This window comes from Equus caballus, chromosome X (genome assembly GCF_041296265.1).
Source record: "Equus caballus isolate H_3958 breed thoroughbred chromosome X, TB-T2T, whole genome shotgun sequence".
In the NCBI taxonomy this organism is placed as follows: domain Eukaryota; kingdom Metazoa; phylum Chordata; class Mammalia; order Perissodactyla; family Equidae; genus Equus; species Equus caballus.
The window spans coordinates 26260612-26277490 of record NC_091715.1 but is presented as its reverse complement, the minus strand read 5'-3'; the positions used below and the strand labels follow the sequence as shown (position 1 = coordinate 26277490).

Below are 16879 nucleotides of genomic sequence, written 5' to 3'. Positions count from 1 at the left end.
GCACTTATTACACAAAACTTGAATAAACAAAGTACTTTGAGGTTCAAATTGTTTGTGTTACAAATCTCCTTTAAAAACTGATTCTCTTCTTAAAAGGAGGCTCATGTTTTAAAATACTGTTTATCTCAAAGTTGAGACCTACATTATCATATATGTGTTTTCAGTGAGACCTTATTTAAACAATAAGCTTTTCAACTAGAAATATGAATTAAAGCAGCATAGTTCATAGTCTTCTGTTTTTGCTTATTTTACATATTCAGATTCCATCTTTCGTTTGCAAAGGTTACTTCCTTACCTAATTTTTCTCTATTAACAGTGTATAAATAGGGTCTTATTTAACTTAGTTGATTCTGTGAACCAGAATTGCAATGATGCTGCTTTAAAATACCAAGGACTTAAATTATATAAACTCATATACAAATGCCTTCCCCAAGTTAGAATTTCCTTTTGTAGAAAGAGTGGCCGACAAACAAACATCTTAACAGAATCAAAATGGGGAGTGGGGAGGTCAGTTCACAGGGGCATGTCACAATTAAGAAAGAAGTTGCCTAAAAAATGGGTACCTCATCATTTTGCCCTCATATTTTCAGATAAGATAAGGAACTATTCAGGGATAGAAATGGAAATAATATATTCTATAGTGATCTTAGGGATTTTTCTGTCACCATAGCAACTACAGGGACTATGGTTTCATTTTTAGAGGGTCAGAAACTATAAAGATCAATTATTTCTAGACAAACTAAAATAGTAAAAAGCTATGAAAGATCTCATTTCTGACTTTAAACTATGGGAACTGCTACAGAATTTTCTTTAGTGCATATACCATTTTTCTGTGTGCAATGCCTCAGGGACAAGAGTATGTATAGGGTCTTTAAAAAGGATTTCCTGGACTCTGGCCAATTTTGACAGCATTCTCTCAGAATGCACCAAGGAGCTATTATCTAGATATCCAGGGAGTGTGACATCCCCTGCCCCAGTTTTTGCTTTTTGCTTTTCTCATTTAAGATAGAAAGTTTTCCTGCCTTTGCAACATGCTCCCCAGCATTGCTAAAACCTTTCATAACTCGATTCTGAGCAATTCTACCACTTTCCAGAGAATTGGGAAGCTCTCCAGAGATTTGGATTAAAATCAGGAAGCTTTGCAAGCTCAAATTCTCGGACAGAGAAAAGAGAGAGAGTGTGTGTGTGTATACACCCCACATCAAAGCCATACATGGATTACTTTTATTTTGGTGAGAAAGATCCTCCTTTCCTTCTCTTGAATTTTACCCCCATGGGAGATTATAGCTATTGATTTTAAGTGTTTGAGCTCCCAGTGTACAGACAAATGTGGCTGGTTGCCCCAATGTGAATTTAAGTAATCAGCCTGTCCATCAGCTGGCTGCTTGGTATTAAGTGGAAAACTTGTCAGAGTTCTGGATGTTTGCCCTTGGACTGACAGCCGTGCTAAAATGGAGCCCACGACGTACATCATCAGGAGTTGAGCCAGTGAAAGTGGTGGTGAAATCAGGCTGCTCAGGTCAGTTGAGTTAACAGAAACAGCAAAGAAGTCACGTTGGCACATATTCCTAGCACCTGACTTAATCAAGCTAGTGGGATAGCCCTAAATATTCCACCCCGGACTCCAGGCTCAGAGCCGTCAGAAGATGGTAATGAAACTTTGCCAGGCAAATAGAAGAAAGAATAGAGTTGGCATGCATGCTTGACTACAGTGACTTCTAGGGCATTGATAACATCTGCCAGATCCGTTCTATCTGTTTTAAGTTTCTGTTATATTATCAGTTTTGTTTTTATTTGTAGTAAACTTTCTTTCAATAAAGAAGTGTCTTATGTCAAATAAAGTGAACCGCAATGTAGTACTAAGGTGTTTTCAATTTTGTAGTGAAAGAGGATGACAGTGGAAGACAGTCTGCCCTGTCCAGATTTATATTTTCACACTTTCAAGATGCTGAAATTGCTCTCGATAAGATTACCAGTGACCTCCTAAATTGCTAGAGTTGACTTTTCACTCCAGTTCCTAGCTACACTTGACTCGTTGACAGCTCCCTCCCTCCTTTCTGATATTTTTTCTTCCCTTGGTTTTGAAAGACTTTACTCTTCCGGTTCTCCTAGGTCTGATGAGAATTACTCTTCGGGCATATTCATCTTCTTCCTCTGCCTCTGCTTTCCAGAGAGGTTCATCCTTAGGCAACCTTTCCTCTCATTCTTTTCACTCTAAAAACCTTTTCTGAGCAATTTGACCATCTCTTGTGCAATTAAATGACACCTATATTCCAATGACTAGCAATTTTGTATGTAACACTGGTAGAAGATAATTTTAGCCTGCGTTCCTCCAGATAAGTAAGCTCACAGGATATTTCTATGTTGGCATTCCCTCCTTTCCTTCATATGGTAATACTTGACCTGTTAGATAAGTACTCTTACCAGAGTTAAATTGAGTTTCTTAAATAAAAAAATAACGAAGACTTCCAATCACAAGGTCTACATGGACTTGAAGACAATACCTTGGAATTTTATAAACAACCTCTCTCTCTGTCTCTGAAATTCATTCATATCACCCGTAACCATTGTGTCTTACCCTGTCTCTAGCTGACTCGCAACACCTGAGAACACAGCTGCTTTTTTTTCAGGTTCCCACTGTAAGCGTTGACTTTTACCCCTTAGAACTGACATTGTCTATATCCTCACCTGCTTCTATAGCTCAGTCCTCCCCCAAGGCAAGTCCTAATGCACCACAGTTGTGGAGTCTTAGAATGAGGCAGGAAAATGCTCTAAGACCTAACCAACTCCTGCTGTCCAATCTGACTTGTGCAGTTTGCTTCAGAGCCTGCCCCTGGGAAGCTGCAGGCTCAGCAATTGTCACACCCTATGTAGCCTAGTCTCCATTTCGTACATGGTTAAAATCCTCCCCAATCTTGCCTGAAAGTAGGCAAAAATATTCTTTTTATTGATACTTGTTAAGTTTTTATATTTATATTTATTTATCCTGATGGGAAACAGGAGATCTCTGGATCAGAGAACACATCATTAATTACTCAAGAGCATCTTAGAGCCAGTTCCCATGTCCAAGATTTCCATGGGACAATGCAAGGAGGGCCAGATGTTTATCTGTTCATGCAGGGGTTGAAATACAGGAGAGAAGACTCAAAATTATGAATATCACAGCTTATCTAAGGCAGCTGGCACATCTGACAGAGACAGAGAAAGAGAGAGAGAGAGAGAGACAGACAGACAGAAATACACCTTTGCTCTGAAATGTAAACAGATCCTCTCCAGAGAGAATTAAAGGTCTAGGTCTGTTATCCTCAGAATGTAAGTTGGAATGTAAACAAAGCAATCTGGGAAAGCTAAGTGTCTAAGTCTCCCTGGAGCAATGCAGTAGTCCAAACGCCAAGGTATGTTTGCTATTCACTCATCCTTTAATCCAGATGCTTTCTTTGTTCAGAAAGCCAGACCATGTGGAAATGTGAAAATATGTATGGCCCAAGAATAGTTGCTATCTCTTCCCCTTCTCAAAGTCTGATGCCGACTCCCTATTGGATATCTACAGTCTGATGCCCTAAAGGCTTCTCAATATGATCATGTGCAAAACTGAACTCATCACTTACACAGACACACAAGCACGCACACATGTAACTTGTTCATCCATCTGAAATCCCTTTAGACAATGACACCACTATTCATCCCAGGCCAGCATCCTGGGAGTTTATTCGAGTCTTTCCTCTTCTTCACCCAACACACAGTCACTGGATTCTGCCAAGTTTCCTTCTTAAACAACTTTCTCAATTCAACTCAAATATGAATCCCAACCAGATATTTGATTACATTAATGTTTTTTATTTTGTAAGTTTAATAATGATATTATGTGTACTTTCTTTGAAAAGAATTCCTATATATTGGAAACACATGCAAACATATTTATGGATAAAATATTTTGTCAGTTTATTTCAAATAATCCATTTGAGGAGGTGCATGGGTGGGAGTATAATGAACAAGGTTGTCCATGGTTTCGTAAGAGTTGGTACTGGATAATAGGTTCATGGAGGCTATCTGTGCTATTTTCCTGCTTTTGTATATATTTGAAATTTTCCATAATATTTTTGTGAATCATGGCTCCCCACTGCCTACTGAATTACATTCAGAATTTTCAAAGCACAGTATTAAACATCTGCAGCCTCTGTTTCCTGACCCATCTTTCCCTAATCCTCTACATTTTCAAAAAGTCAATCAAATATTACTGCTGGTGTTCCCTGTCTTTGCATGTGTGTTACTACTAAATATAATGTCCTTCCCATTTCAACTACTCAGCTATGTCTACCCCAAATGGCACTTCCTTCATGAATCCTTTCCTTAGCTTGTGACGAAATATGGTATATGATTCATTCCTTCTCTGAACTTCCAGAAAAGATTTGGTAACTCTTAGACCACTCATCAGATTCCTTCTTGTCATCTAGCTGGGGCTTCTATACTATTATTTTTTCCTTCAGTTCTCCAAAACACACCCTCTCTTACTACCACAATAGGATCAATTTAAAAATTCTTAAAAACAAAACTGTGCTTCACCTACTTTTGCTTTCTCTGTATTGATCCTTATACATGCAAGAGATCAATAAATGCTTTCTCAATTGACTTGTCTATGACAATTCAGATGAGCAAAATAACCAAATTCATACTAGGACTAGTTAAATATGTAATTTCTAGCAAAGTTTTTCAAAAATCCGTGTTTTAAAGATTTTTATTACATATGAATTTGTGATTTTTTACCTCACATATAATCTAGATTAAAAATTGCGGAGTTAATTTATGGGACACATTTATTTATTCATTTGTTGAACAAAAATGCTTTGGATATCTACCACATGCCAGGCACAGGTTTAAAATCTGGAAACCCAATAGAGAGTAAGACAGATAACATCCCTGCACTCATAGGATCTGGTCTAGTGGTGTGCAGAGACCAGCAGATATATGATTTAATGTTAGTTATAAGTGCCATGAAGAAAAATAAAGGAGAATACAGTCAATACGGAATGATTGGGGCTGCAATTTAAAACAGAGTGGTAGAGAAGGCCCCTCAGAGATGAGAAAGAAGTGAGGGAACCTGCCATACAATGTCTTGGAGAGAAATAATATTTTTGACAGAACAGCAAGTGCTGAAACCTTGAAGCAAGAGTATACTTGACATACTCAGGGTAGGCAAAGAGGCTAATGAGGATGAAATGTTGTGGACTTGGAGGAGACTAAGACAAGATAAGATTAGAATGGCAGACAGCATACAACCAAGTCATACAGAGCTTTGTAGGCCATGGTAAAATTAGTGGGTTTGATGAGGAGCCACTGAAGGGATTTTGAGCAGAAGAGTAATATGATCTGATTTATGTTTTAAAAGAATCTCTTTGGCTATTGTATAAAGAACTGACTGGGAGAGGAGCAAGACTGGAAGCAGGAGGATCTGTTAGGTAGCTATTACAATAATCCAGGTGAGATATGATGATAGCTTATATCAGAGCTATAGCAAGAGAGGTAATGAGAAGTGGTCAAATTCTGGGCATGTTCTGGAAGTAGAACCAAAAGGATTGTCCAAGAATTTAAATACTAGAGATTAAAAAAGAAAAGTCAAGGATGATTCCAGGGTTTTCAGCCTGAATAAGTACTAATTGATATGTCATTTATTGAAATGGGGAAAACCATGAGAAGAGAAGGGTAAGAGGATGCAGTTCAGAATTTGGTTGGGGCCATGTTAAATTTGAGATGCTCATGAGACATCCAAGCATCAAGAAAGTAGTTGGATCTGTGAATCTGGAGTTTAGAGTTGAGGTCAGGGCTGGAGATGTACGTTTGGGAGTCATTGTTGTATAGAGGGTACATACTGTGATGGGACTAAATAGGGGGGAGTATAGATAGAGAAAGAAACAAGTGTCAAAACTAAACTAGAGCACTCCAGTATTAAGAGATTAGTCAGAAGAAAAGGATTCAGTAAAAAAGGCTGAGAAATAGTGGACAAGAATGTGGAAGAAAAAAACAGAAGAGTTCAGCTTACAGAAGCTAAATGAAGATAGAGTTTTAAGATGGAGTGAGTGATCAACTGTATCAAGATGAGGCCTGTGAATTACCCATTGAATTTGAGCATGCTGAAGTCAGTGGACTTTAGGGTTGACAACTTTAAAAAGTCAAAAATTATCAATTGCAAGACGGTTTGTTACTTCTGGGGTTTATAAATTTCCTTTTTTCTCTTTCCGTAGACAGCCGATTCATTTCTGATTTGTTTTAAAATTTCAATATTGCAGAATATAAAAGACAACCTGCAACAAATCTCAGGTCGGATTGATGTTATTCACAATAAGAAGACAGCAGCATTGCAAAGTGCCACACCTGCGGAAAGGGCAAAGCTACAGGAAGCTCTCTCGCAGCTTGATTTCCAATGGGAAAGCGTTAACAAAGTGTACAAGGACCGACAAGGGTAGGTAACACTTTCATTTTATTAAATAGTTATATCTGTTTTCAGGGAACTCTAGAGTTTATTTCAATGTTCTCCAGGGAAAAAAGAAAGGTAGGGAGGAAAAGAGGAAGAAGTGTCACTATCAGTGGAAAAAGGTAAGTGGAGTGAGAATAAATGACGAACAGTTTGGACTAATGAGCTGAATTCAAGAAATCATTCTGTACTGGAGTTATCATTATGTTGGTCACTATATTATCCTCTAAAGTTTCAGGTAGTGTCAAAACAGTCTTGGTCATTTAACTGAGGTGGTTTAAATAATTTTACAATGTGAAATGTATATCTTTGGTCAAATCTGGTTCTATATATTTATAGCAGTTTGATATTTAGATTAATATGTTTGAAATATAAGCTTTCAACAAAAAGTTGATTTTCATTTACTGTTTCTATTTTGAACGTAATACTTAACATTTTGAATTACCCCTACTTTTTTGCTATGAGGAATTAAGTTGATTTAAAATAGCTTTTTAGCACTTACCTTAATTAAGATATCTAGCTTTTGACCAAATTTTTAAAATTCACATACATTATTTAGCCTCGCACCACAAGAAGATAAAGTATTGTTTTCTCCTCCAATTTTAGGTTAAAAGTAATAAAGTTCTAATAGCTTAAAATAATTTGTTTCAAAGATTTGTAGTCTCAAGACAATCTTCACCATTATTTTCAGACGAAATCAATTTTTTAAATAATTATAGGGAATTTCCTTAATATGTCTCATGTCTGTCCATTTCTAACCATCCTTACTTCTATTTTAGTTCTTCGTTTACTACATTATGTTCCTAAACTGATACTTCTAGCAGAAATCTGTTATCTCCAATGATCATTGCCACTTTGTTCCCAATTATCTTTCATCCATAGTTGTTTTTCTAAAGTATAAGAACTTCAGTACTATAATCTCATTCCCATTAGAATAAAGTCCAGACTCATCAACTGGGCGTATAAAGCCTTCACATGACTCCTTCTCGTCTAGTCTGCCTCACTGCTTATCAATTGCTGTCTGCCCTACAACCTCTCCAAATTCTGCTCTAGCAATATTAAACCAATCTGAAGATTCCCGGGTATTTTGTGCCCCCTCTAGCCTATCTGTCCTTCAGGTCTCACCTGAGATGTTATTTCCTTCGTAAATTCCTAAAACTTTAAGTTGATCATAAAGTTTAGAAACTTACATATTATTTTAACATTTAAAGTAATATAATATCAATATACCATTTGTGTATTTGCAAATATTGCCAGACTCACTATAGAGTACATGCTCTGAAGTGACCTACTCCTAGAATTTATCACACGGTGATCAATTTGTTTACTTTCCTGCCTCCTGCACAAGCTCCTTGAAGACAAAAATTATATCTTATTTTGTGTGATATGCTCAGCACTAAGACAGTACTGAGTACAGAGTGGATGTTCAGTGTGTCTGGACTCAAACCTCCTCCCAGAACCATGAAAATATTTCTTCCTGGATGGTCTAATAGTTTTATCTCAACTTTATGGAAAACAGCTGGTCCTAGCGTATCAAAAGCAGGTCTTGATAAAGGAAAAGAAACTTAGCAACCTTGTGTATATACTGCAAAAAGACGAACTTATAATGGCATCATGGTACACCTTCTCTCAATATCCCACATTGAGTTATTATGAGATTCTGCAAACTACTCAGGTGAGGTCAGTTTCATCATTCTCTTTTGGGGTGATCATTCCACCAGTGCGATGTTCTTGTCTGTGTTGTTTTCTCTGAGACAGTGTTTTCTCCCATCCACCCAGGCCGCCAACATTATCCCCTAAGAACCTTGGGGGTTCCTTGGGTAGCCAGTGATTACTGTGATTCTATAGTGGCCTACGACTCATACTAAAGCAGAAGTGAAACTTTCTACTTTTTGAGCCTTGTCTCTCGCTTCATTTATGTCATCTTTGGTCAGTAAGCTAGGTATTCCCTTCTCACAGGCTCATACAGATGTTTGCCTTTTAGTTCACCTTCAGCTGTAGACTTTCAAAGAAGCAGAAGCACTAATACCATTTCACAGAGAGGGTAAGCGGAAATCTCACTCCAAATCTGGGATCTTTCCTATGCCCAGCAAAGGGATAGAGTGTCTCTGACCCCAGTAGACTTCCTCTTTTCTTATTCAGAGGCTGGGAGAGTATCCTAATTTTATTCTAATTGGGCTTCTCTAGGAAGTGGTCAGGAGCTGTAGATTTCCTATGAATTTTAGTCCAGTCTCAGGTGAAACTGTTTTAAGTTGTTGGTTATAAGCACAGGCTCTAAAGTTCAACTTGTTTTGGAATCCTGGCTTTGCTGCTGACTAGCTGTGTGTCCTTGAGCAATTTCCTTAACTTTTATGCTCCACGATTCCCTTATCTATAAAATGGGATAAAAATATTTTCTAAATCGTAGAGTTATTATGAGGATAAAATGACACAATATATGTAGAGTGCTTAGTGGATTGCTTGTACATGATAATGACTCAATTAAGCTAAGCAATTTTGATGATAAAAATGATGGTCTTGTGGCTCTGATAGACTTCATGTCTGTTAGTTCATTCTCATATTCTTCCACATTTTCCTGAGCATCACAGAGAGATGAATTAAATTGAGTCCCTGTTTTGAAGAACTTCCCAGTCCTGGAGAGAGAATGGACAAACAGTCAGTAAAATATGGGTTGATAGATATGAGTTGCAAATCTTCAGAATATTAAAAGTGGCTCTTTTCCATGAAAATACAAATAGTGAACACAGTAAACATTAAATCCATGAATCCCATGTATCCAAATACATGTCATTTATATGGTTAGATATCCATATATGTAAGATAAATATTTAACTCTATGAGAAAGTAATATTGCTACTAAATTCTGTTTTCATCTATTTCTTAGTGAGTTACTACTTATAAAAGATATCTACAGGAAACGTACCGGATTCTCTTTTGTCTTTACTTTCTTTTGGATACCGTCTTTACTATCCCTCAAACCGTTCATGAATTTGCCCTATTTTCAGGAAATTACTTCCCAAGCCTAAGAGGATAGCACAATTCAAATGAAATAATAAAAACGAAAGCAATTTCTAGACTACAAATTGCTGCACAGCCATAAGATGGCATTATTGTGTAACAGCAAGGTTCTGGTCTGACATCAAGTAAGTGATTTTTCAAAATCAGTATTCTCCTTGGAATCCCATTTAGTCAGATATTTTGGGATGGCTCACTCATACATCTAAGTGGTTAAATTCAAGGTGATTCTGAGCTTTAGATCTGATGTAAAGAGATTGTGAGACCAAGAGTAGTGATTCTAATAATACTGAATTTCTAGAGCAAAAAGTATCTCAGAAAAATGGGGATAGCAGTGTGAAGACATTTTAAAAAATCAAGTGCTATTACCAATGATATTTCATAAAATAAGAAAGAGAAAAACAGTGTTTCGTAAAAGAAGCCAGATACAAAAGAATACATATTGTACGAACCAATTTATATAAAATTCAAAGACAGGCACAATCGAGGTTAAAGATCAAATATGGTTACCTTTATTGGGACTAGTGCTTAACAAGGGCAGGAGCAGATTCTGGGGTTCTGAGTAATGTTTTATTTCTTGATATGGATGCTGATTGGGTTGATATGTTTACGTTAGGAAAGTTTATGAAACTGCCTTTGTGATTTGCACACTTTTCTGTGTGTATGCTGTACTTGCATGAAATTTACACTTAAAATTTTAAAATAATAAATGCATACTTTTTTAAATACAGAAAGGACCTAATCTCAGAATTTTTAAAAAAATATGTAGCTTTAAGAAAAGCATATTACATTGTTCTATTTTTGGCATTTCACCATGGACTTCTGAACACTTTATAATTGATCAGCACAGACTCTAAGATAACTATTTGGGCACCATTGCTTTAGAGAAAGTTCTCCTGAATTGACCACCATCATGCTGGGACCACAGTGCTACATGTCAACAGGATGCTGAGGGTGAGAGAGCTGGGAGCTGCTTCCCCAGGGACTTCTCCTTTGTTTAGTTCCCTTAGTGTCAAGCCCACAGTATTAAAGCATTCACAGACTCTTGCTGCCATTTGCACTGCATGAAGGAAAATGAGACAATGGGAGAAATGAAAGGAGAGAAAACAGGAATAGAAACCAAAGAAATCTGATTTGAAGAGAAAATGCCTTAATCATCTCTGTATTCAGACTCTAGGGAACCAGCATGTAATTCTGCAAGCCCACTCTCAATGCGACTTTTCTCAGGAGCATTTGCTATCTCAGTTGTAATTTTTCTATTGAGACATTCAATAAATATTTTTCTCTCATGTCAAGGTGAGGGAAATAACCCTACACTACCCACTGAGAAAGAATAATATACTAATCCTTATGTCATCGCCATAGAATTTGATCCTCTAAAGTGGAAGCTAGAGGGACAGATGCATAATCTGGGAGCTTTTCCAGAATTGTTTGTTCCTAAATGAGACATTCAGCTATAGCGGCATTAGCAGCCTCTTCTATTTGTCACAATGCCATATGTAGTTGGGAAGATACATGATAAGCACACACAGGATCCTGACAACCCAGGAAAGATTAACATTGCAGTCTCAGAATTAGTCGCTACTAAATGTGGAGATTTCCATGCAAGATTGCAACCTCATATTTTGCCTCTGGCGTATATGTATATGTGCCAATACATAATTCCACTGTTAGTTTGTGAACTTGGAAGAATTAAGAAGAAAGAGGTAAAAAAAAAAAAAAAAAGTCCTGAACATGGGAAAGGTTTTTAAATAGTGTCTCATTCTGGAATCATTATTGTACTGACCAGGGGAAGGATTCTCATGCCTTCCTTCCTGGGGATGATGTAGAGGGAGATGCATTAAATTGAGGAAGAAGTAAAATTTTCTATTTATATCCTAATTTTTTACACCACTCAGACAGTAGTGTATGGGGAAGGCTTCTGTTTTTGTTCTTAGCACCAATATCTTTTTTGAAAATCATTATTTATTAAGTTGTTGATTTGATAGAATTCATTTTTAAAACTTAGTTATCTATGTAGAGAAAATAATACATCATTTATCTGTACAGATATATCAGGAAATATTCTTATACATAGACTCACAGACACGCTCACCAGTTCACCTAAACACTGGAAATCTTTTAAAGTTTATTATTAACCTTCGTGTTTTCCCCAGTTAAGTATCTTGTTCACTATCTGCTCTCCTAGTTTTGTCCAAATTGATTGGTCTGATTTATTTTATTGGTTCCTGGATGTCAGAAACCATGCCAATTTTTCTTGTTTGTATGATGCCCAGTACAGCACATGTGGTTAACAAATACTCTTTAATAATAATGATGATGATGAAAACTATAATTTGACAGCATCGACATGTCATATATGTCAGAAATGAGTCATCCAAACTTTAAGAAAGGCAAATCTCTTACTAACCTGTCATTTTCTATCATTTCCCTTCACTAAACTTGGCCTCTACATTATCTTCTCTGCCATATCCGTTTCCTCCTGCGTATTTCAGTTTAGGGCTTGCCCCCTCCTGTACACTGCCTTCTATTTCATGCTACTCTCTTCAAGTGTTTATATTTCTGCCCAGGCTCTGTATAATCCAAACTAATCCCCACCTATTATGAATATCTTTCACTGGCGGGTTGGTGCACTTTACACACCACCGAGAGAGTGATTGTGAGCCAAATAATGGAGTCTTTGTTTCCACTCAGCAACCAAAAATGAAGTGTATGATTTGACTACTGATGCCAATTACATGGAGGTTTTACCACCAGAGGCAAACCACAAAAGATTAATCCCATAGAGTTGGTGTTAGGAGGTATTTAATTTTAATATATTGACTATCAAGTAGTCTCATTTAAACAGACAAATTATCAACAAACAATATCCTTATCCCATAATTGTGATTTGTTGAAACTGTTTAAAATATGAGTCATTCAGTACTGTATACTATTCGAATGAGATACCTAAACTAGCTCTTGATTTATATTTCCTGTTTACTTATAATTGCTTCTGAATTCTTAGTTGTTGGGAACAGGTGGTAAAGGAATTGAATGAAGGGGATCTGTTGTATTTAGTTAATGAGAGGGTTTTTTGAAATGCATTACTTATAAGTTTGTTTCTGCCCATCAGCTTATCTTCTCTATGTTCCCATCACTAGTTGAAAGCACTCAAGAGTTGCAGGGTGCTTTGCTTTTTATGATAGCCATTTCATACAGGACCATTTGCCTTATATCTTCAACATTTTCAGATTCTTATAAATCTTAACAGTTCACATGGAGGTTAGTTTAAAACTTGCTTCAGATAAGAAATTGACTGGACATAAAATTCACATAATCTCAGAGTTAACCATAGATCAATCTCCTGAATCTTTTTCTCAAAATAATTGAACATTTTTGTTTCCCAGGATAGCTGTATACACACATTTCCATTCTTCACCATAGATAATTCTACTTCTTCAGTGTACAGGGCGCTAGAGCTTGCTTGTTTGTTATCTAAATAAGCCTTATTTTCATTATTGCCAAAGGGAAAACACTCTAATATAGAAACCTGTTTTATGACTATAGGACTAGCCTCATTTTGAAAATAATGCCACTGTTTAACTTTACTCATTTTATGTTTCTTGGCTTTGTCATGTCACGAATTTTCCTTCTCTAAATATACATTTTCCTCTCCACACAGAAAAGATGATTTTGGGGAGAAAGCAAAACTGCTAAAATATAATTTTTCCAGAAACCCTATTGACTCTGTCAATTAGAATTTGTTTGGGCTGAGAGTAACACAGGCTCAAGGTAGCAAAGGCTTCACTAAGACGGAAGCATATTTCTGTCTCCTTAAAAACCTAGGAGTGTGCAGTCAAAGCAAGTATAATGGCTGTGCTCATTTCTGCTTTCTACACAGCTATCCTTACATAGTGGGCTCTCATCTCCATGTTGCAAGATGGAGCTCCCATCACATCTGCATTCTAAGAAGCAGGATGGGAGAAGGTTGGGAGAAGGGGCAAAGGATCCATACTAGTTGTCTTTTAGGGAAGTTTCCTGGGAGCTGCCACATTTTACTTACTCTTACACTTCATTGGCCAAAACTCAGTCACATGACCACACTTAAGCTGCAAGGGAGGCTGGAAAATGGTGTATTTATTCCTAAATGCTATGTGCTCTGTCAGAAAGTATGCAGTTAAAGAAAAATGGGAGAATGAATGTTGGAAGATAACTAATAGTCTTCAATGTATACATAGAAAAAGTGTTCTGTTTTGTTTTTTAAACAGCCCTAAGAAATACTTAAAAAGGGTAGCTGTGCCTAGGGCTAGCTTCTTCCCCTACTTTCTCTCATAATTTTATGAACTCTGATTCAGCTAACATCTTACTCTGGATTCCTGAATTCTGCTAATATAGAAGTAGAAGTTTTTTGTCATTGGCTAGTACCCACTTGTTCTCTCTCTCCATGTCCTCAAAACGGTTTCAGATTAATCAGTTTTTGCCTGACTCTTCCCCCCATCTCCAGCAAAGCCACTGCTTAGCCAAGGAGAGAGATAGATAACTTGGTTGTCATAGTGCTCGTAGGTTATATTTCCTCTATTTACTTACTTTGACTAAAGTTGGGTCATTCATAAGTTTTAGCAGTTTAGGTTATTAACTCCCAGAATAACAACTATAAAATGAGAATCTAAGATTAAAGCTAAAATTATGACAATGTACTGAAATTTCAGGATGTCACGTTTTTTGGACATGTAAGATGGGCCTTGCATACGATTAGAGAACATCTACCTTTTTTTGGCAACACCTACATGCCACTCATGCATTCAGTGCTTTACTTATATGACTTCACCATCAGGAGAACCTTATTTTACAGATGGGCATCTTGAGGTTTAGAGAGAACAAATAATTGTCCCAAGCTCACATAGGAAGTGTATACCAGAGCCTCTGTTTTTACCCAAGTGATGAACTCTTGTCTGCTGCTCCCCTTGGCTCCTATGCATTTCACATAGGATTTCTTATGCTCAAAGGTTATGTTCTCTCTTCCAGATGTCATTCTTCAGTAGCAGCAACAGGGATACATATAAAAACTTTTTAAAACTCTTATACCTGAAACCACAGTGTTTTAAAGAGATATTTATAGTTCAGAAGGTTAGTATCTTCATGTTTGATTATCTGTAGAAAAATAGATTGGGATTCTATAAGAAGCTTGGCCATGCCAAGTAGTAAAGGATCTTCTCAAGGGCTTGAGGAACACTGATTTGTTCTTTGGCAAAGTCCTACTCATCATTCAGGACCCAGTGCAAATATCACCATTTGGAATCCTTTGCTAGTCTCAACCAATTATTTCATTCTCTGTGTTCCTAGAACTCTCTGTTTATGTACTTCTCTTACAAGTGCTTATCATGAATTTATGTCTTACATAGCTGTGTGCAACTCTGTACCACCAATAGAGGTTTTGCTGCTACAGGGCAGAAACTGTGCCATACACATTCTGTCACCCCTAAGCCAAACACCATATAACTCATGGTGGCTGCTCAATACATTTGATTGTATTAATTGATAAGTTATCATTTAATAATTAATAATTATCAATTGATGAGTAAATGATAACCTACTTGGAATGAATAAGATTCTTGTTTCTTTGGTTAACAAGAACTTCATTTCTGTTATAGTTTATTCAACAAAATATTTGTGGAGGCTAAATTTCCTCATATTTACTTTTATTTTTCTGTAATGACTGAATTATAACTTTAAAGTATGGTTATAGCAATATATGAATAATCAAAGATATTGATATGTTCTAATTATGGTATTTGAGAGAAATAAACAGTCTCTCATTTAAAAAAGTCAATGTAACTTTCTGGTAGAAGTCAACAAACTTTTGTTTGTTTGCTTACTTACTTCCTTGTTTTAACTGGTAGTTACAGGGTGGGGAGGAATTTGTTGCCATTATAAAATTTTAACACTTTAAAAAATCTGTTTACTCTGTGAGAATTGCAAATTCTTACCTGTAAGGTGATTTTTCACAAGCATTATTTTCTTATTAGTTTTAGTTTATCCATGAACAGTCTCAAATTCTTCTTGGAAACATCAGTTTTCTCAAGGGAAAACTGCCCATTACAAGCTAAAGATGTGGGTTTTGAGAGATTTCTGCTTGAAACAACACATTTTAAAATATTGTATGTGGTTTCCTAGTATGGTTAGAGACTTAGAAAAATAAATAACAGTTTAGATGGACATTTAAAAAATTCTTAACATTTAAATAATTTGTATATTTGGGTACATTTAAGGTTTATTTTTTTCACAAAAGGTGAAATTTGTAGTCTCTCTTGAAATGCTTTATTTTTTTCTTTCTTTCATTTGCTTTTCTCTAATATTCAAAGATATAGTCTAGCATTTGAAACTAAGGATTGTCATTACATGCCCTTTGTTTTGGAGGAATTCTGAGGTAATCAGAGATATAATTCTGTAATCTTTCTGGGCACTTTCATAAGGTAGTAGCACCATGATTAGGACATATGTGCCAACTCTAATACTTGTCTTATCCTTTTTTGCCTATCTCCCAGTAACGTAGGAGTGACCCAAGGTAGCTATCCATTGGACCCTTACCAAAGTCTGCCGGTATTGGTCAACTGCTGCCACAATAATTCTGTGTAGAAAACACACCCCAAAGTAACAACAAGTAACTATTCTCGTGCATACAGGGCTACTCTGAATCTACTCTACTTCAGCCTGTGGAACTGTAGGTTGAATGAATAGGTCTGATCCATGTGTTTTATTCCGAGGCTTAGGCTGGAAAGGCAGCAGATACTTGGGGCATGTTTTTCCGTGGAAGAGTTCAGAAGCTCCCAGAAGGGCAAGCAGAAACATGATGCTTCTAAAAACCTTGACTTAGAACTGCTACACTATCTCTTCCATCTGCATCCAATGGTCAAAGCAAGTCACCTGGGAAGCCCAAAGTCCGGGAGCAGAGGAATGCATTATACTCACCATGAAGCCATGTCAAGAGTGAGGGAGGATACATAATACTATTACAGAATAGAATTTGGAATAACAATTTAAAATACTACACTACCCTAGTAGAATATTACAACATCGATTAACCATTTTTGATGGAACACTTGTGACTTTCTGAGAAAGCCCAACCTACAACTTGTTGATTCCACTTGGAAATGTATCCTGAATCCATTTTTCCCAAAAGTTTTATCTCTAAGCCAATGTGTTGGGGATACTTTTATTTTACCAAAAAATCCCTGTAATATTATGAAGCAGAAATTTAAAGACTCATGAAAAAATAGAATATTGAAAGAAATTTGAAGTCACCGTTTTATTTACCAACTTGAGAGTCTCCTTGTGCTTCAGCACACTTGGAAGTTGGATTTTCAAACAGCATCATGACTTTCCATACCCAGCTGTCTGCTGCTTGAGACTCCC

At 36.6% G+C, this 16879-nt stretch overlaps 1 protein-coding gene across 8 annotated transcripts in view; it reads left to right on the top strand.

The window, feature by feature from the left end:
• The window catches only part of DMD (dystrophin), a 2262230-nt gene that overhangs the window by 1179473 nt on the left and 1065878 nt on the right, over window positions 1–16879 (top strand). For all 8 annotated transcript variants that reach the window (XM_023633802.2, XM_070257261.1, XM_070257256.1 and 5 more), the window contains one exon: window positions 6285–6457. In XM_023633802.2, coding sequence (XP_023489570.2) covers window positions 6285–6457 — 173 coding nt within the window. The remainder of the gene's footprint in view (window positions 1–6284; window positions 6458–16879) is intronic.